Here is a 20732-nt window from a genome sequence, read left to right as displayed (position 1 = left end):
AAGTAGGATTCTAATAGAGCAGGAGTTCTTAACCTGGAGTCAATGTGCTCCCACGGGGTCTTGTGAATAGAATTCAGAGCAATCACGGACTTGAACGGGAGATAAATTCCATCCTTATTTTCACTGATACCTAACTGAAATGTGGCCTTTCCTTCAGTTATGAATGTAGCCAACAAACCTCAGTAGTATTAGCTGGACCAATGACTTTGTCCCCAGTAGAAACCACAGATATTTGCATATCATATGACAGTGTTGTTCCAGATATCTCAAAATACAGTTTATGTTAATCACTACTTAGAATTCAGAGAAGACCTGCTGCTGGATCATGTTATTTCGAATGTCATTAGAGAAGCTCACATATAACAATGTCATAAACTTCTTCTTTTAGCATTTTAATGACTTCACTGAGTTAAAAAACAAACAAAAAAAAAAAAAACGTGGTTCAGAGGTGGGGCCTTGGCAAATGTCAAAAGGGTCCATGGCACAAAAAAGATTAAGAACGTCGTCCCAGAGGCAGTGGTGTGCTAGTTAATGTTTAAAACTCACTTTCAGGGACAAGGGGGAAAATAAAGCTGATTTGTAGTGTGTGTCACTTTCCATGGTGTAAATGCTCCCCCTGTTGCCAATTTCAAGCTGCCAACCATTGTGAGGTCAGGGAAGAGGTGCATAACTAGCTCCTCTGCGCTGGCAAGAGTCAGCACACCAGTAAAGGTGTCTTCTCCATCTCAGATTTAGGTCACCAAATGCCATGGAAGCAAATGATAGACCTCTGTTGATTTTACACGCACACAAAAATTTGGCAATAAAAGAGAGTTCTGGGAGTTGAAGAATAATCTCATTTAAAGTCGGGTAATATTTTTAAGTGTGATATGGAGCAGCATTTTATTAAGCATGTTTTACTCAGATTCCCTGGGAACAAGAAACCATGTCTTTATTGACAATTAATTCATATGTAACACCCATTACCCACATGGTCTACTGCTGGCCCCTAATTTCATCATGCAGAATGATTCATGATACATAGACTCAAACAGTTTATAAAGCCCCTTCACTATGTTTTAATGGAGCGAGCTGGCAAGAGACAGCTCTCAAAAGTAAAGCTAAATTGGGATCTCTCTGCACCTCCTATCGGGGGCTTGCTTGACTATGGTGTTCATTGGCCTGTGAGGAAATCTTAATTTAGAAACAAAGAGTTCATGTTTTCCTCAGAGCTTTCATTCTAACTTTATGTGGAACACAATTTTTACCAATTCTCCTCGCTGATCTGGGAGAGGGATCGCAGTCTGGATTCTGAAGAGGCCATCTGAAATGTTCCACGCTAAGGCAGACCTTTCTTACAGATACTGGAGTCAGCTTTCCAGGTAATCATTCTAAGTGTACCTCACTTAGAATCATTCTAAATGTACCTCATTAATCATTCTAAGTTACCTCAGTTTCTGTATTATTTTATGACATGTTTTTTAAACAGGATCACAGAAAGCAAAGAAACTGACACTATCTTAATGTCATTTCTATGCTATTTCACCCATCTGGTTATCTTCTGAACCTAAAATAAGTCTCAAAGAAAATATATCTTATTGTTTCTGATTACTTTCAAATATAAGTAGAGCCAAATCAGATACTAAATAGTTTCCACTGAGAAGCTTCGCCAAGAATGTTGAATCTAATAGTGCAGTTAAGGAAAATTTAACTGAAAACAATTGAATTGCAAATATTTTCATTTGCCTAAACAGTTATAAAAGGGCAAAATACTTTAGAACATATTTTAAAGTTAGTGCTGCATCTTCAGTGTGTGATTAATTGCTGTGCAAATTTCCCCCATATGCCAAATTTCCTTTTTCTTTTCCTTCTCTTTATAAGAACTGCTGTCCCACGTATTCTCTATTCCACACACTCCGATACTTCATCATAGATTTTGATATCATCAATTTTATATGTATAGTTGCAGCATTCTTATCTGACACAATCAACATTATTAACTGAAAAAGACAAACTGCCTTAAACATTTTATTTTAAATTATAGTGAAACCGGGGCGAATGGGGGGCTCAGTTGGTTAGAGCGTGAGCTCTGGGCAGCAGGGCTGCTGGTTTGATTCTCACATGGGCCAGCGAGCTGCGCCCTGCGCAGCTGGAGTGGAGACAATGAGCTGCCACTGAGCTCCCGGGCAGCCAGATGGCTCAGTTGGTTGGAGTGCGCGCTCTCAACCACAGGGTTGCCTGTTCGACTCCCGTGGGGGATGGTGGGCTGCACCCCCTACAACTAAGATTGAACAATGGCGACTGGACTTGGAGCTGGACTGTGCCCTCCACAGATAAGATTGAAAGGACAACAACTTGACTTGGAGCTGATGGGTCCTGGGAAAAACACACTGTTCCCCAGTAAAGTCCTGGAAATACACAATTCCCCAATAAAATCCCGTTCACCTTCCCCAATAAGATCTTTAAAAAAAAAAAAAAAAAAAAAAAAAAATATATATATATATATATATATATATTAAAAACGATAAATACATAAGTAAATAAATTATAGTGAAACTGTGCCTTCATTTGTCAATTTTTAGAAATATAGCCAAGGAAGGTCTGCTGATTGGATTGAAGCACTGTCTTTCCTGATAAAGCATACACATAATGAGCCACTGAAATCCTTCTAGATTATTACAGTTTCCACCAATCTTTTACTGTCATCTCTCCCCTATTAATTCAAGACTTTTCTTTAGCAATTCATGTTTGCAAAGCATTTGACTTAGTTGTTCTAGAAATACTAACCCTCTTCACACTATTTCATTAATTAACATATAGTTTAATCACAGAATTGCCATTATTGGTACAACTGACATAAACAGATTTGAGAGCAATCACAGCTGCCGAGTTCACTTGGACTTGGCTGAAGGGAGTAGCAATGAGCAGGTGGTGTTGGGGGAGCTGATATCCTGGGTGCTCAGGCACCTCGCTCAAGGTATTCACCATGGCATGAAGCAGTTCGTTCTGAGTAAGTACAGGTCAATTTGGAGGGCTACTCGTGTATGTCCTCACTTTTACTGAGTTCCAAGGGCCATGCCAAACTTCTTAATACTCCCCAGAACCAGAAGCAAAAAATTGAGTAAACTAAGCATGAATAATTACTTATTTAAATAAATTGGAAACATTTTACTACCCAGATAAGCCAATTAGCTGTTAGTTCAATAACCACAGACAAATATTTTTAGATTTCTAAATATATTTTCTAAGCCCCAACAGTATACTTGATAGTGGTCCTACCAGGGGACTGGCATCCAAGCTGATAAACTGTCCCAAGCTTCAGGGATACAGGATAAAATATCTTCTATCCTCTTGATCTCTGTGTTAATGAGTCATGTCACTTTCATCTCCGCTACAAGGAAGGGGTTCAGCGCTAGTATCCTTGGGATCTATTGGTTTTCTGAGCGTGGAGTTTTTATTTTCTTTCGATTTCTAAAAATCATACACTACACAGATTTCAGCTGAGGGCTGGTCAAAGGACTTGTTGCTTCAGTAGAAGACTGTGTCAAAAATGATTCTCTCTCCCACACAATTTTTAAAGCTACTATTCAACAGTCAGCTTAGAAGGCTTGGAATAAACTAACGTATAAAAAATTAAGAAGATCCCAGAAAAGCAGAAAATACCTCAAAGAAATACTTTTTAAAATAAGAAAGTGTTAAGTCTACTCATTTTATTTCTGCTAACTCCTTCTCTTCTTCACGGTGTCACCTTGAACTTGAAAATGTCTGACTATATGTATTTCCAATATCTACTTAAACAGAAAAAAAATAATTACTTGCTTATCAGCTCCTACCATCTGTGGCTGGCAGGTGCCATCCTGGTTTTATAAGCAAGATAAAATTGAGCCAGTAAAGTCAGAAAGCATTTTCTGGATTTTCCCTATAGAATTTATAAGTCGCTATATATTCAATCGCTATTTCTGCTTTGTCATTTCTTTTTCTCTGGTGATTTGTTCTTGCTCTTTTGTTTTTCTCATTAGCATTTCTATTAGCGGGTGAGTAGGAGGAAGGGAAGGAGATAAAATTCAAATGAGGTCATCTGGCCAGTCACTCATTGGTTAAGCAGAGTCTCAAGAGCCCAGTTTTGGGAGCTGGATTCTCTCCAAGGTCCAGTTTACTCTGGACAGATACAAGTTTGCTCCAAGGCTACAGACTGTGACCCCATTTCCTGCCAGATGTTTTGGACTTGAGGCCCATGGTCACAAGACCAGGCCAGTCTATACAGATGACTCAGGAAGATCTGCCTCACCTCCAGAAAAACAAGTAGATGTGTAAGCCATCTTACCTCTTGAATCGTTGAGCTTTTCACTTGTTAAATTCTTGGACTAAAGGTCTGTCAGGAAACAAGGCTGTAACTACAGATTAAAACAGGTTTTGAAGATTATTTGTAAATTTTTCTCTTTCATCCTTACAATGCTATTTAACCCAAAAGCGAATGTGAGCTTTTGTAGTGACAACCAGCTAAGAAAAGTTTTTACATTTTTAAATGGTTGAAAAAAAAATCAAGAGTAGTATTTCATGACACATGAAAAAATGTGAAATTCATATTTCAGTGGCCATAAATAAAGTTTTATTGGAATAGCCACCCCAATTGTTTCCGTATTACCTGTGGCTGCTTTTGTGCTACAAAGGCAGCAGGAATAAGTCATTGCAACTGAAACTGGATGGCCTCCAGTGATGAAAATACTTGATATCTGGCCCTTTACAGAAAGTTTGCTGCTCCTGCTTTTTCTCATTCTACACAAACATTTGTGGTATCCTTACCACCTTAAGAATCATGTGCTCCTTGATTAGACATTTCTCCAAAGAGGACACACAAATGACCAATAGACATATGAAAAAATGCTCAACATCACTAATCATCAGAGAAATGTAAATAAAAACCACAATGAGATATCACCTCACCCCAGTCAAAATGGCTATCATCAACCAGACAAATAGTAACAAGTGTTGGAGAGGCTGTGGAGAAAAAGGAACCCTCATACACTGTTGGTGGGAATGCAGACTGGTGCAGCCGCTATGGAAGGCAGTGTGGAGGTTCCTCAAAAAATTACGAATAGAATTACCGTACGATCCAGCAATCCCTCTCCTGGGTATCTACCCAAAAAATCTGAAAACATTTATCCGTAAAGATACTTGTGCTCCAATGTTCATTGCAGCTTTGTTTACAGTGGCCAAGACATGGAAACAACCGAAGTGTCCTTTGATAGATGAATGGATAAAGAAGTTGTGGTATATATACACAATGGAATACTATTCGGCGGTAAGAAAAGATGATATAGGGACATTTGTGACAACATGGATGGATCTTGAGAGTATAATGCTAAGCAAAATAAGTCAGACAGAAAAAGCAGAGAACCATATGATTTCACTGAGATGTGATATACGAATCAAAAACAACAAAAGAACAAGACAAACAAATGAAGAAATAAAAACTCATAGACACAGACAATCGTTTAGTGGTTACCAGAGGGTAAGGGGGGTGGGGGGTGGGAGATGAGGGTTAAGGGGGATCAAATATATGGTGATGGAAGGAGAACTGACTCTGGGTGGTAAACACACAATGTGATATATAGATGATGTATTACTGAAACGTATGTAACTTTACTAATAATTGTCACCCCAATAAATTTTAATTAAAAAAAAAAAGCCACACTATGGAGGGTCAGCTAGCATCTTTCAGTGGATTTATTAAAAAAAAAATCATGTCCTCTCTTTATTACTTTCCATTTGTGTAGATTACTTTGTTTCTCTTGAAATCATAAGTCAGGAATGCTACCTCCATAAAAATGGTTTGGACCCGCCATTTTATAAAGAACTGCATGATACTCAAAGTTTTCAAAAGAGCATAAAAACAAATGATGCTTCGTCTCTTCCAGATGGTTAATATAGTTTAATGTGTGTGCACATGGACTTGTGATACACTACATTTTTTTTCACATTTTCTCAAATGCTAAAATAAATGAATTTTGCTTCTGACCCATACCTGAAATGCTATTCAGTGAAAGAGGAACTAAGCCCATTCCTACTGTATAAAATCAAAATACATGGATTTGTGTTACCAGTATTTTCCAGGAAAAAAATAATTTTAGGCAGTTGAACACCCCATTTTGGAGAATATAATGAATGGTTTAAATGTCTCTGGGTGTGGCCTTCAAGGCCTAAGCAGAGGTTATTACTAAGCCAGCTGTCTAGGGCTGGGAGTGTATTGCCCAAGGAGCTAGCCATGTTAGGGGCCAAAGAAATTCATTACTGAATTGGCTAGCCTGCAGGAGGTGGATGGAGAGCACTCAACTCCACAGGGTGTCAGCAATGGGATTTTGGCCTGCACCTTAGAGCAGTCAGAGGCTCTGCCCTGCCCCCCTCATCCACACCACCCGGCACTATCCATGAGGGGCAGGGAAGGAGGGCGGGGAGGCTGCTTCTCTTCCTTTCGGTTTCCCCAGCACAACCTGAGATGCGTATTTGAGTGCAAGGAGTTTCTATGGGAGGCGAACCCAGGAAGCACCAGTCCAGGAATAGGGCAAGTTAGGAAAGGGAAGGCAGATGATGAAGGGAGTGTTATCAAGTACACACCCACTGTGAGTGGCTTAAACGTAATCCCAAGGGGAAACTCGAGGAAAAGGCCTCACACACAGGCCTCAGAGTTATCCCACCAGGGGGTGAGGGAGCTTCAGGGAATGATAATTCCCCAGCACTGACTAGGGCAGAGCAGCCTTCCCAGGTTTCAGAGAAAATCTCAGGCCAAGAGACACAGACACTACTGGCGGTTGGAAGTTGGTCTGTGGGCCCTGAGGAGCTTAGATGACAAGCTAAATGGTCCCGGCATTGTCATCCTACAAAGAATATGGGGTGGGTCGAGGGGACTGGGATTGAGAAGCCCTTGGTTCTGCTCCTGGGCCTAACTTAACCCTGTCAAGTTAAATAACTTTCTTTAGACTTTCTTCATCTATAAAATGAGAATTGCTTGAGTTTCGAATAGCCCATCTAGACTAGACTCAACAAGAGACACATATTCAAGGCTAGAATAAGAGAAAACCTCTTTCCTCCTCCCCTTGGAGCCTGTTAGAGCTCCATCCCTTTACCATCAGAGCAAGGTATCAACCCATACAACGGTGCTCGGACCTTACATTTGCACACAGACCACAGTAAAATGGCTGCTGTCATGACTGGTGTTCATACTCTCCTCCCTCTCTGAACATGCTGGGAGCTGAGAGGCGCCCTACCCTGGGTGTACCAGGATGTCCTGGGATATAGAGGCGGCTGGTGCTGGACAGACAGGAGGTGTACTATTCAATGACATGAAAGGGTTCACCTTACCTTTCCTCTCCTTCAGTAGTGCAAATTATACTGCACTTGAACCCAAAGCAACATAGTCATCACTTACCAATATACACATTTCCAGATATGGTATAAATGAAGCTTGTCCACCCTGAAAAGGGACAAGCGACATCAAAAGGTTAGTGTCCATAATGCCAAAAGGAACAAAGATATAACAATGTATTTAACAATGTCTCGATATATGAAATATAAACATATAAATTTACATAATAGATATAAAAGATAACCTCGGAGATGAAATCATTTATTTTCTTGTAGCTACATACTTAAAAAATTAAGATCTGTAAACTGTTTAGAACACACACTCCCACTGTCACATGTGCAGATGCGCACACACATATACCCTTAAATGACTTGGCCCCAAAGGTTTTATAGCCACCCAAGTAGATGGTGTACAATTCACTTGGCTCTATATCTATATGCCAGCAGCTGCATTAACAAACTTCCAATTTTAACATCATGCTAATAACTGCAACACACCAGTCTGGCTTATCTTATTCATTGTGCTTCCTTCTCTCCAGGAACAGAATGCTACAAATATGCTTTTCTTTACTTAGTTGCATTTTCATTTCCAGTGAACTCATTCCTTTTTATCTATCCTACAACAGAGCATCAGATCCAGGGATGCATAATCTTTGGGGCACAAATGGGCTTCAGATGGCTGATGCAATCCCTGGAAATGTCCACACAATTTTTCAAGTGTGGACACTTTTCTGGGAAGGGGTCCACAGCATTCACCAGACTTCTACAATGACTCATGGGGCTAAGAGCTCAGAACCATGGACCACCTGTCATTGGCTCTCTGAGCGCCAGCATTGGATTTTCATGGACATTTATGCAACGTACCCATGGCCCAGAAGAGATGCTGTGGCACTACCAAGAGACATGAACCTAGAAATGGCAAGCTCGAAATGGAATTAGGACATCACTCCAAGTGCCTTCAGTGGAAAAGGAGACCTGGGAAACAAATGCAGGGCAGAGTGCAAGGTAGAAGGGCAGGCAAACTGGAGTCTGTGTGCGAGTCAATGTGGTGACACAGTGAACAAAACAAAGGCAGGGATGGAAGGATCACGAAGGACATAATATACTTGGGGGAAATGGATATGATGGCAGGTGGGTTGAAATGTGCAATAGAGGCACAAAAGAAAGGGTATAACGGATAAAACTTAACATACATTCAGTCTGGTTAAGAAAATCCAAAGGACAGCAAAAGAAAGACATTTGGGTGGATGCCAAAGAATATTTTTTCATCCTCCTATTCCAGTGTTTTCTCTCTGAGATTTTTACTAGAATAAGTTTTAAGGCCGCTGGAAGTAACACTATTTGCTCATAGCTCACTCACACTTCTGCTTCCTTACTGACGCACTCGATCGGTCTTCTGAGATCAGTCTACCATCACATAGTGAACATTTACCACTCACTGGGGGTGGAAACAGGAAGATGAATAACGCACGGCTAGGTTTTCAAGTTGTGCAACTTTGGGGAGGGAGGGTCACGTAGATGCTGAAAACACGCTAACAATTCACAGCCTAGTTGCACGTGTCTTATCCAGATGGGCTGACTCTACTGCAGCACTTCTGTTTGCTCTCTAATGGATACTAAGTTTCCTTAGTCCTATTGAGCCTGATTTATAACAAAGTTGCAACAAAACCCCTTTCTTAGCTGCTTTTTAAAAATTTTTGCCATTGGAAATTGTTTAAATTTCTTTTTCAAAGTGCAAATATCTGTATTTCAAATATCTCTATTTTTTTCTCATTATAAAAAAGTAATACACATTATTATTATTTTTTTAAGTTTAATGTATTTTAATAGCAAACTTACAGGAACAGCACAGAAGACAGACGACATTAAAAACATGTACTTGCATGTAGGACAACTCAGTTAGAAAAGTATAGTGAATGGATGGAATCTACTGTATGATAAAAATGCTACAAACACCACTTAGTTGCCATCAATAAGAAATTTACTTGTTTTAAAAAAAATCCAAATGCTGGCATTGTCCAGAAAAATTTAACAGGTTTATTTATAATTGTTATAAAGTTGAACTGCTGAAACTTGTTTTGTTCACTGAAACTTTTGACTTGCATTAATGCTTTGTCCCCGCATTTATATTAAAAATTCACACACAAATGAAAATGGAAAAACTGCCAATACCTGATTTCTGTCCCCTATTTTTCCACTTGCAATCATATACTTAGGTACCTTTTGACCCCATGGAAAAAAAAAAAACTAACATTCAGAACTACCAATAACAGAAAGAAGATAAATTTTTTTTTTTTAAAGAACGAAATGTTTCCCATCATAGTGGATTCTTAAGCACGTTCTCCACGTATGCGGCGTGCTAGCTGGATGTCTTTTGGCATAATTGTTACACGTTTGGCATGGATAGCACACAGGTTGGTATCTTCAAAAAGGCCAACCAGATAGGCCTCACTTGCCTCCTGCAAAGCACCAACAGCTGCACTCTGAAAGCGCAGATCTGTTTTGAAGTCCTGAGCAATTTCTCGCACCAGACGCTGGAAGGGAAGTTTGCGAATCAGAAGTTCAGTGGACTTCCGATAACGTCTAATTTCACGGAGTGCCACGGTGCCAAGCCTGTAACGATGAGGTTTCTTCACCCCTCCAGTAGAGGGTGCACTCCTGCGAGCGGCTTTTGTAGCCAGTTGCTTCCTGGGTGCTTTACCACCGGTAGATTTGCGGGCAGTCTGCTTTGTAGGAGCCATGGTATAGAGACCTCCTTACTTACCCTCTTCTCCTTCGGCTGGAGCTCGGCGAACTAGAGGCGGCGCTGGCGTTAGAGAGCGACGGCCTATTTTTTTAAATTTGAAAATATTTTAAGATTGAAAGTATGTAGCTTCATCTAAACAGAACATCTTTCTGAAATCTTCATACTTACCCTGACATATTGTTAGCAATGTGGTACTTGTGCTTTCAGTTTCTTTGTTTTATGCACTATATACTGTTTGCTTAAAAACTAGAACAAACTCAGTATTCTGTTTTGGATACCTTTCCATGTTAAAACAGAGAAATAACTCTTCCTTGGGAAAGACTGCAAAGCATTCCATTGTAAGGACGTGTCATAATGTATACAAGATATTAAAAAATTAATGGTTTATCAAGCAAAATGCCCATCGGTGGATAACTGGATTAAGAAACTGTGGTACATTTATACAATGGAGTATTATGCAGCCATAAAGAAGAAAGAAATCTTACCATTTGCAACAACATGGATGGACCTAGAGAACATCATGCTAAGTGAAATAAGTCAGAGAAAGACAAATACTTATGATCTCACTTATATGTGGAATCTAAAGAAAAGAATAAATGAACGAACTAATCAGAAACAGTCTCAGAGACATAGAGGAAAAACTGAGGGTTGCTAGATGGGAGGGGGTGTGGGGATAAGGGGGAAGGTGAGGGGATTAGAAAGCACAGTCGGTAACCACAAGATTGCCACGGGGATACGAAAGTCAGTTTGGGGAACATAATCAATAATGTTGTAAAGATTTTGTAGGGTATCCGATGGAACTTGTCCCATTTGGGAGACCACCTCAGGGATGATGTAGATGCCTGATCACTACACTGTACACCTGAAGCTGAAGCTGAACAATAATGAATGTCAACTATAATTTTATATATATAAATATATACATGTATATACTTACAAGAAGTGGAGTACAGCATTAGGAATAGAGATAGTGGAAATGTAATGGCTGTGTGCGATATCAGAGGGGTAGTAGGTTGGGGGGAGGGGAGTTATCACTGTATGAGGGATATAAAGGATAAATGTCTAGTACATTGTTTTGTACACCTGAAACGAACAAAAAAAAAATTAATGGTTTCTGAGTTTGACAGAACCTCAAAGTTCTCAATTGCTCAACTGGATTTTTATTCAGGATTATTTGGATTATTCTAATCCCATTTCTCCTCTACTACCTTTGCTTCATTCCTCCTCACCCCCCAAGCAGAAAACTAGTCCACACTTAATTGCCTCAGTCTGTTTTCTTTCCCTTTTTATCTTCTTACATAATCCAGAAGGACCAAACATTTGCTTAAAGGAATGGCCAAGTCAATTAATTCAATACATTCACCTAATTTTGCTCCGTGAAAAAGTCTTCTATTAGGATATAGAATCCATCTTCATTAGTAATAACACAATTCATGTTACTGGTTGGAAGGCACAGAGTTCAGAGGAACTAAACTCTGGTGTAGGAACAGAGAGGGCAATTTCCTTTTTTAATTCTTCTTAACTGGTTGTCTATCTGCACTTGCTTCTATTAAACCTCGTTTCATTTCCATCAAGCATTATTTCTTAAAGCTACAGCAAAACAAGAGCCAAACTGTGTGAATGTTTACTATATGTTTAAGAACCACTACATTTTCTTAGAATTCCTTCTCTGCTAAGAGCAGAATTGCATCAGCAAAGAGCTCTCTTGTGAGATTTTCAAGTCCTCAGCTTTCTATCTTCCCCCACCTCTCGTCCTGTACCAGGAATTGATAGCATCCTCACATTTTTATTGTGCTGTCAGAGGTCACAGGCCCTAGAGTTTCCTGTCTTCTACAAATGTCCCCTCTAAGTTACAGCCCCTTTGCAGCTGGGAAGCCCTTGCCTTCCCTGGTAACAAAGAAAATGAGTTGGGATGGAGGTCACATTTCACCTCTGGTCCTGTAGGATGGTTTAATCAGCAACATATTTAAGTCAGAACTCCTTTAGTCAAACAGAAAAAATGTAAAACTTTTCTTTTAAATATGTAAATCATTTTCTGTGGCATCTGCTCTCATTTCCAGGGAGGTTCCCAAGTCTTGCAAATGTCCCTAGTGAGAGCTTTAGCTGGCCTAAATTCTTTGCCTTAATCCAGCTCATTTTCCTCCAGCCTCTCAGTCTTACAGTTCATTATTTTAATGAACTTTACAACTACTCCTTATATACCTATGTATGTGTAGAGCAAGTACAAAAACATGGTCTGGCGTCACACGAAATCCCTGACAAAGGTTAGCTCTGGGGAGGGAAGAAGAGAGGGGAAGGGAGCCAGTGAGAGAATGGAACGCTCCCAGAAGTCTGGGTCCTGCTGGTTGCCAGATCCCAAAGCAGCACTGGTTCCTAAGTTCCTAAGAGCCTCCCCGCCCGCTGCGTTCAGCATGGGCAGGCAGCTCTCTCACCATGGACCTACTTCATGCCTCGCCTCCTGAGACAGAAGGCAGACCCACCTGACCCTCTCCTCCCATTCATCATTCCACCAAATTATTTTCTAATTTTTATTTTGAAATAATTTTAGACATACAGAAAAGTTACAAAAATAGTACAGAGAATGACCATACATCATTCACCCAGATACTCCAAAAGCTAACATGTTATCACAGATGCTTTATCATTCTTCCTTCTAGAAATATGTGCGAGAAAACATACAGACTTGATACCCCTTTATCTTGAAATAATTTTTAGTATGTATTTGCTAAAAGCAAATCTTTTCCTACATGATCATAGTGGAGTTATAAAAATTGTGAAATTGCTACAATATCAGTGAAAAAATTATGACCATTATACAGTACTAGTATCGATGTATAGATATTCAAATTGTGCCAGTTGTCTCAGTAGTGCCTTGGGGGCAAAAAGAAACAAAACTTTCTAGGCCAGGATGCAATCCGAGTTCCTGCTGCATTTAGTTGTCATGTCTAATCTCCTTACATCTGAAACTGTTCCTCAGTCTTTCTCTTTCATTAAAAGGACAGACCGTTTATTTTGTAAATGTCCCTCAGTTTGGGTTTGTCTGATGTTTCCTCATCATTAGACCAAATTTTTAAGTTCCTTTCCCTCTCAACTTTAGAGTTGTTTTTTGTTTTAATTTCAAGACTTTAATTTTTTTAATTCAGAAGAGCACAAAGGACAAAATAATGAACACACATGTGGCCATATTTATTTCATATCTTTTTCTTTTACAGATAAAATCATATAGGAGAGAGAAATGTCCCCTAACTGGTTGCCTCCAATCCATTTTCTACACACAGAAAATGTGACCTTTCTAGAAGCCCCACTTAAAACCCTGTGGTGCCGTGGAAAACAAACCAACTAAGTAACTATAAAGCAGCAACAAAGATAAACATGCAATCACAAGCAGAAAAGGCAGGTTTAAAAAAACAGCAAATGACCCCTAGAGAGATCTATGACCAGATTCTTAACATCTCTGAGCCTGTTTTGGTTTGCAAAATAAGGAAATAATATGCACAACACAGGACTGTTGTGATGATCAAGTGTCATTGTATATCTGCATATACATATATACATACATATACATATGTACGGATATGTGTGTTATATGTTTTTCACCATATCTGCACAATGCCTGCACTTAGTAAGCATTTAACAAATGTCAGTTCCCTTTCCTGCCCCTTCCTTCTCTTCTAACTTTCCTCCAACATCATGTAGGCCAAGAGATTGCAGCGGCAGCTCTCTACGCTTCTGATGAGCTGTGACCCAGGCCAGAGAAGGGTTATCACCACAGAGATGACCCCATGCTCCCCAGCACGCCCCCCTCAAGTCCAAGCTAATGAGTCTCCTCGCAGACTGTGCTAAACACTGAGCAAAAGTCTGTAGGGTCACTGTTTCCCAAAGGTCTAGAGAATAGATCTTTGCCGTCCTCTTCAAAGATGGCACTTAGGATGCTGTCTGTGTCTCAACGACCCCTGCAGTCTAGAATTGGTGACATAAGGTGGGATTTCTGATCACACAGCAACTGACAGCTCATTCATTATAAGATCTCTAAGCTGGCCAACTACAGGAATTTAATACCCATCTTATAACCCAACATAAACAGCAAGAGAGAGGTGTCAGCTTTGTATCTCTGCCATCTGGACAAGAGACAGGTTATTTCAGGACCTTTCACTAAATGTGGTGAGTGATATCGATAATAAAATACTCAATGATATTGCATAGAATGGTACCCACACAAATACACTTGAGACGATTTGCTTTCCAGAGTAAAATATACTCAGAATGTGTTTCAAACATTCCAGAATGGTCATACTATGGCCTGTGTTTATAAGTCATGGGTATATAACACTCAGAGCTGTCTCTAAAGACCCTATATTTTAAACTATAACAATGGCAACCCACAGGAAAATCTTCCCTATGGTTTAGTCCACACAGATAATATGAAACATTCATTGCATTAGAGACTAGCAGAAAAACTAAAAAATAAAGGAAATTTAACATTTTGAAAGAGAAACGTATTAGCAATGTAAGCTCTTTGGAATGTAAGTTATCAGTGTAAAGCCTTCTAAGTGCCCAGAATGGAGCCTAACCCTCTGGGGGACAAACTCCACAGATTATTTTCTTGCTAATAAAATAGCAAGAAAAACACGTATTAAAAATCCCTGGAAACTTATCCTGCTCTTTAGAGACTAAGTGTACATTGAAGTTTTCTTAGCAACAAGACATTTAACATGATCATTTTAAATTAAAGTAATACATGCTACTATTATTTCTTGGTTTTATTTGAACGGACCTTTTCTCCTCTTCAAATATACAGTATTCACAATTGGTTTTTAATTGCTCAGAAAATTTCAGAAAATAATTTAAGTATGTAGTTATAATAATAAAATTATACTTAGGGCTGTGAAACAGAAACTATCTTAGGCATTTGAACTTAGACTGAAACCAAGTTTATAGATAATTAAGAACTAAAACAGATAGAACTTTAAGGGTTAAATAAAGCTTCAGAAAACAATAGAAACCTGGAATAAGCAGAGAATGTCATAAATACCCCTAGGATTATTGTAGGACATATTTAGACAGCTGATTGTTTTTAAGAGAAAAATATTTTTAAATAGGACCTGGAAAATATGAAAAAAATACACCCTTGTCAAAATTGAAATGTGTTTCAATTCTTAGAATAGTTTCTTACTTTATATGGACTCTCAACGTAAGAGTCAAAGGTGATTAATTCTCTTAAAGATAATACATTAGATAAACAGAATACAATCTGCAAACTGGTGAGATTATACATTCAAAAATTTTCGAAAATAGCCATCTTTTAATCTATTTTTAAAATCTTGGGTTTATTTATCAACATACCCAAAGTACTACCAGTAAGAGTATTGGTCACTAAAGGTCCATTAATTTGTCTGGATCTTAGTGGTTAAGAGCCATAGCGGGTTAGAATCTCAGCCCCAATACTCACTAGTTAATTGAACTTGAGTAAGTTACTTAACCTCTTTGTATCTCAGTTTCCTCATCTGAAAAATGGGATAATCAGTCTTCGACTCATGGAGTTGTAAGGATTGCAGGTGTTAATACAGGGCAAGTTCTTAGAGCAGTTTCTGGCAAAGAGTAGGCACTGAATAAATGTTAGCATTATGATTATTATTACTACTACAAGATGATTCAGTGAACTGTGAGTTCCCGAAAATGTTCATGACATTCCCCATCAGGTATATTTGCCATTTTTTTCTCTTTTTCAAAGCCACATTTTTAAAAAATGCAATTGTACCTCACCATACATGAAAGTTAATTTCAGGTGTAGATATATCAGTAAGAAAGGCAAAACAACAAAGCATCTGTAATGGAGAGAATATTTTCATGATCTTGGGTTAGAAAAAAGTTATTAAAGAGGCCACATATGGAAGGGGAGCTGACTCTGGGTGGTGAACACACAGTGTGATTTATGGATGATGTGATACAGAATTGCACAACTGAAATCTATGTAATTCTACTAACAATTGTCACCCCAATAAATTAAAAATAAATTTAAAAAAATAAAATAAAATAAAATAAAATATAAAAAAAAAATAAAATAAAATAAATGTAAAAAAAAAAAGAGGCCACATAAAGCACAAACCATTAATAAAGACATTGACTCATTTAAACAATTTGTATTTATTAAAATGCAGAAAATACAATAATATAGAAGGGTGGAAAAGAGGCCAAAGGGAGAAGATATCTGCAACACAAATAACTTGACAATGACCAGTATTCAGAATACATAAAGAGCTCCTACAAATCAATATAAAAAAGACAGACAACCCATCCAAAGGAAAATGATATGACAATTTTATATTTCAGGCAGTGGTTCATGTTCATCCCTGCTCTGAAGACTTACTGGTTAACATCCATAACTGTCATGGGGATATTCTGAGTATGAGGGAAACTGTGCTTGAATATTCTAATGTACTACTGGTAGGTAGACAGCTTTGCAAAAGCTACCCATGAATTAAATCATATGTTATATGTCGTGAAGAAAATCAGCCTTCACTCTGTCTATGAAAACACCTGAAACTCTAAAATTCCACATGAATCATTCATATTTGGGGCATTCTTCTTTAAAAAGCAGATAATGACAACGAAAGTGTTCCATTTGGGCAGGAACTCTGAGGAGAACTCATCATGTATTTCTCTAGGCTCAATTTTTTAAAAAAAAAGTCACAAGAGAAAAAAATGACTAAAACTGAAAGCAACAAATAAGACAAAGAAACTTATAGAGACAGACAACAGTTTAGTGGTTACCAGAGGGTAAGGGGGGAGGGGAGTGGTAGAAGAGGGTAAAAGGGATCAAATATATGGTGATGGAAGGAGAACTGACTCTGGGTGGTGAACTCACCATGTGATATATAATTGGTGTATTACAGAATTGTACTCCTCAAACCTATATGATTTTACTAAGCAATGTCACCCCAATAAATTTAATACAAAAATTTTTTTAAATCCTTCTTCATTTTTAAGTCATTGACACTACAAAACACCATGTGGCACTGTGATCTAAGATCGTAAGCTTTGGTGAGTTGACTGTAAGATACCTTCTTCTTCCTATCCATGCCCTATGCAATCCCCTCTCTCTAAGTGTGGGCTGCATCTAGTGACTTGGTTCGAAGGAACAGAATAACGCAAAAGCAATGGGCTGTCACTTCTGAGATTAGATTTTGGCTTCCATCTTGCTCACCATTTTTGGCTCTCTCACTTGCCAGCTTGATGAAGCCAGCAGCCATGTTGTGAGCTGCCCTATGGAGAGGCCCACGTGGTAAGAAACTGACAGAGAACTGCAGCCAATAACCCTCAAAAAACCAAGTGCTGCCAACAACCACATGGATGTGAACTTGGAAGTGCATCCTTCCCAGTCAAGCCCGGCTGACACCTCAGTTGCAGCCTTGTAAGAGTCCCTGAGCCAGAGGACATAGCTAAACTGTGAGATACTGTGAGATAACAAATGTTGCTTTAAGTCACTACATTTTGGGGTAATTTTTAAGCAGCAATATAGATAACTGATACAATAAGATCTCTTTTGGGGCCGGCTGGTGGCTCAGGCAGTTAGAGCTCCATGCTCCTAACTCCGAAGGCTGCTGGTTCGATTCCCACATGGGCCAGTGGGCTCTCAACCACAAGGTTGCTGGTTTGACTCCTCAACTCCCACAAGGGATGGTGGGTTCCGCCCCCTGCAACTAAGATTGAACACGGCACCTTGAGCTGAGCTGCCGCTGAGCTCCCGGATGGCTCAGTTGGTTGGAACGGCGTCCCGCAAGGGATGGTGGGCTGCGCCCCCTGCAACTAGCAACGGCAACTGGACCTGGAGCTGAGCTGCGCCCTCCACAACTAAGACTGAAAGGACAACAACTTGACTTGGAAAAAGTCCTGGAAGTAACACTGTTCCCCAATAAAGTCCTGTTCCCCTTCCCCAATAAAATCTTTAAAAAAAAAAAAAAAGACCTGTTTCAACATGTCCTAATGTGATTTACTGAGTAGCTACTGTATGTATGGAATTAAAATCTACTTTCTAAAGAAAGTATTTTGAAGCATTTATTTCTCCCCGCCACCCCAAGCTTTGTTAACATATAATTGACGTGGCTCCTTTCTTCTTTCCCCTTGAAGGTAAACATGGAAGCAAAAATATGTATATTAATATTCAAGAGAGTACATTAGTTTCCTATTGCTGCTGTAACAAACTGCCACACACTTGGTGGCTTAAAACAACAAAATTTTATTATCTTACAGTTCTGGAGGTCAGATGTTCAAAAATGGGTCTCAAAGGTCTAAAATCAAGGTGTCAGCAGGGCACCACTCCTTCTGGAGGCTTCAGGGGAGAATTTGTTTCCTTGCCTTTTCCAGCTTCTAGAGCAGGGATGCCCAAACTGGGGCCCGCAATCCATTGTTAATTCGCCCGCAGCAAAATTCCAAAAATATATTTAGTTTACTTAAATAAACCAGGGGAGGCAATACGTACTTCACCTCGAGTGAGTGGCCCGGCTGTTTGTGTATTTTACCGCAGATGGCCCTTGGTGAAAACCGTTGAAGAAAGTTTGGACACCCTTGTTCTACAGTCTACCCCTATTCCTTAGCTTGTGGCTCCTTCCATTTAAAACCCAGCAATTGTATCATTCTGACCTCTGCTTTTAATGTCACCTCTCTCTCTCTCTCTCTCTCTCTCACTCCTATCTCCCCCTTTCATTTATACAGATCCTTATGATTACATTGGGCCCACCTGGATTATGCAGGCTAATCTCCCCATCTTAAAATCCTTCATTTCATCACATCTGCAACATCCCTTTACATATTTCCAGGTTCCAGGGTGTGGGGACAGAGCTCCAGAGAGCAGTTTCCTGGCTCTCGGCCTCACATAGAAAGGTGCTGGCTCAGGTAGTAGATGGCCATCAGCTGTGACTAGTTGGCCATCGGCTGTTACCAGTTAGCCATTAGCCACTGATATAACTGCCGTGGCTAAGCTAGCAAGGTATGGGGTGGCATGGCATGGCGGAGTGTGGATTGCGATTGCAGTTAGCAAATGAGGTTGGTTGGCAGAGACAAGTGGATGGCGGGTTGCGGATCATGTGGCTCCTGCTTCCTGTGTCTCCAACCCAGCCGCCAGCGAGACTATAGTGGTATGTCTCCCCTATCTATGGCTCTGTGGGTGTTCCTTTTTGGCCTCACCATGTCCTGCGTTCTTATGTGGGGAGTGGGACCAGAGACCCCACATGACACCCTGCATGACACAGGGATTAGGACGAAGCTATCTTGGCATATCCATTATTCTACTAACCACAGAGGGGTAGGCTATATGATTTCTAAAGAAACTTTGTTGATTCATGTACATATACTTTACAGTTAAAAGTTGGGGGATGCAAAAAAGGTTTACATAATTAAGTTTTTCCATAACATAACAATCCTCCATTTTTAACATTTCAGATCATGCTTTTAAATACCTAGTAACAGAGGTGCTGTGAAGGAAGATGGGGAAAACAGTGGCTGTTCAGGGCCAAATTTTGATGTAGTTAGTCAGAAGACAAAGGGGACATGAGGACCAGAAGGCATGTTTCTTGGAAATGATTGATATTTTCCTAGAAATGAAAGGTTATGTCTTTCTCAATGAATGATAACAGTGTTACCTGTATATCAGTTTACAGGAAGGAAAATCAGATTGCTCTGCAAGAAATGGTAAAAGTCACTGCAAGAAAAGAAGGGAGGGAGGGAGGGAGGGAGGGAGGGAGGGAGGGAGGGAGGGAGGGAGGGAGGGAAGAAAGAAAGAAAGAAAGAAAGAAAGAAAGAAAGAAAGAAAGAAAGAAAGAAAGAAAGAAAGAAAAAAGAAAACAACTACTTACTCTTGTTTTAGCCAAGAACTAACATGAAAAACGTGTGGCCAATGTGACAAGAATCTGGTACTGTCAGAGACTTGACAAATTGGATTCTTTGTAAGTGAAGCACCGTGCAGCGCTATTCCTGATACTAACTGCCTTCCAAATCATCACTGCATGAAACATCTGTTTTCTGCAAGATTAGCACAACTCCACAGAAACATGCCTTACCCAGAGGAAATAAAAAAGATGGTAAAAATTGATTCCAACACTATTTGCAGGAAGGAATTCAGATAAAACCTAGCCTGATTCATAAGAAATGTTACCAGTGTCCCTTAACTGGACGTCCCTTGGGAAATATGCATTTTCCTGGCATCAGGGATGGCATGGTGCAGTAAATGCCTGTTTCTATCCTATTCATTTGGTAATGATACAATGAAGTCAACATTAAATTAGTGAGACTGCAAAGCTTATGCCAAAAGCCAAACATAACCCAGACAGTCACGTCAAGTCTATTTACCATAAGAAAACAATCAAAATACAACAAACAAAACATGTCCAGGACCCAGCCAGGGGCCAACACATTTCAAGGAATATTGATGCAGCAAAGCACACAAATATAATTAATTTAGACAGTCCTTGGATTTTATAATGGAATTTGACCTGGAAAGGTGGTTTTTAGGGGGGAAAAAAAAGACAAAGGGGGTGGGGGGTAGGAGATGAGGGTAAGGGGGATCAAATATATGGTGATGGAAGGAGAACTGACTCTGGGTGGCGAACACAGAATGGGATTTATAGATGATGTAATACAGAATTGTACA

General features: G+C 39.6%; 2 protein-coding genes across 2 annotated transcripts in view; both read right to left on the bottom strand.

The window, feature by feature from the left end:
• PIR (pirin) overlaps positions 1-20732 on the bottom strand; it is a 90089-nt gene that overhangs the window by 12550 nt on the left and 56807 nt on the right. Inside the window, exon 7 of the mRNA XM_033118789.1 lies at positions 7406-7450. Coding sequence (XP_032974680.1) covers positions 7406-7450 — 45 coding nt within the window. The remainder of the gene's footprint in view (positions 1-7405; positions 7451-20732) is intronic.
• LOC117029546 (histone H3.3A-like) lies at positions 9627-10113 on the bottom strand. Its single transcript, XM_033118790.1, has one exon. The coding sequence runs from the start codon at positions 10080-10082 to the stop codon at positions 9672-9674; it is 411 nt and encodes a 136-aa protein (XP_032974681.1). The 5' UTR covers positions 10083-10113; the 3' UTR covers positions 9627-9671.

The sequence above is a fragment of the Rhinolophus ferrumequinum genome, chromosome X (assembly GCF_004115265.2).
Source record: "Rhinolophus ferrumequinum isolate MPI-CBG mRhiFer1 chromosome X, mRhiFer1_v1.p, whole genome shotgun sequence".
NCBI classification, from domain to species: Eukaryota; Metazoa; Chordata; class Mammalia; order Chiroptera; family Rhinolophidae; genus Rhinolophus; species Rhinolophus ferrumequinum.
The sequence above is the reverse complement of the archived record's forward strand: the minus strand, read 5'-3'. Positions and strand labels throughout refer to the sequence as shown.

Excerpts from the sequence above, each read along its gene's own strand:
- LOC117029546 (XM_033118790.1), bottom strand. The coding sequence starts at position 10,082 with ATGGCTCCTACAAAGCAGACTGCCCGCAAATCTACCGGTGGTAAAGCA.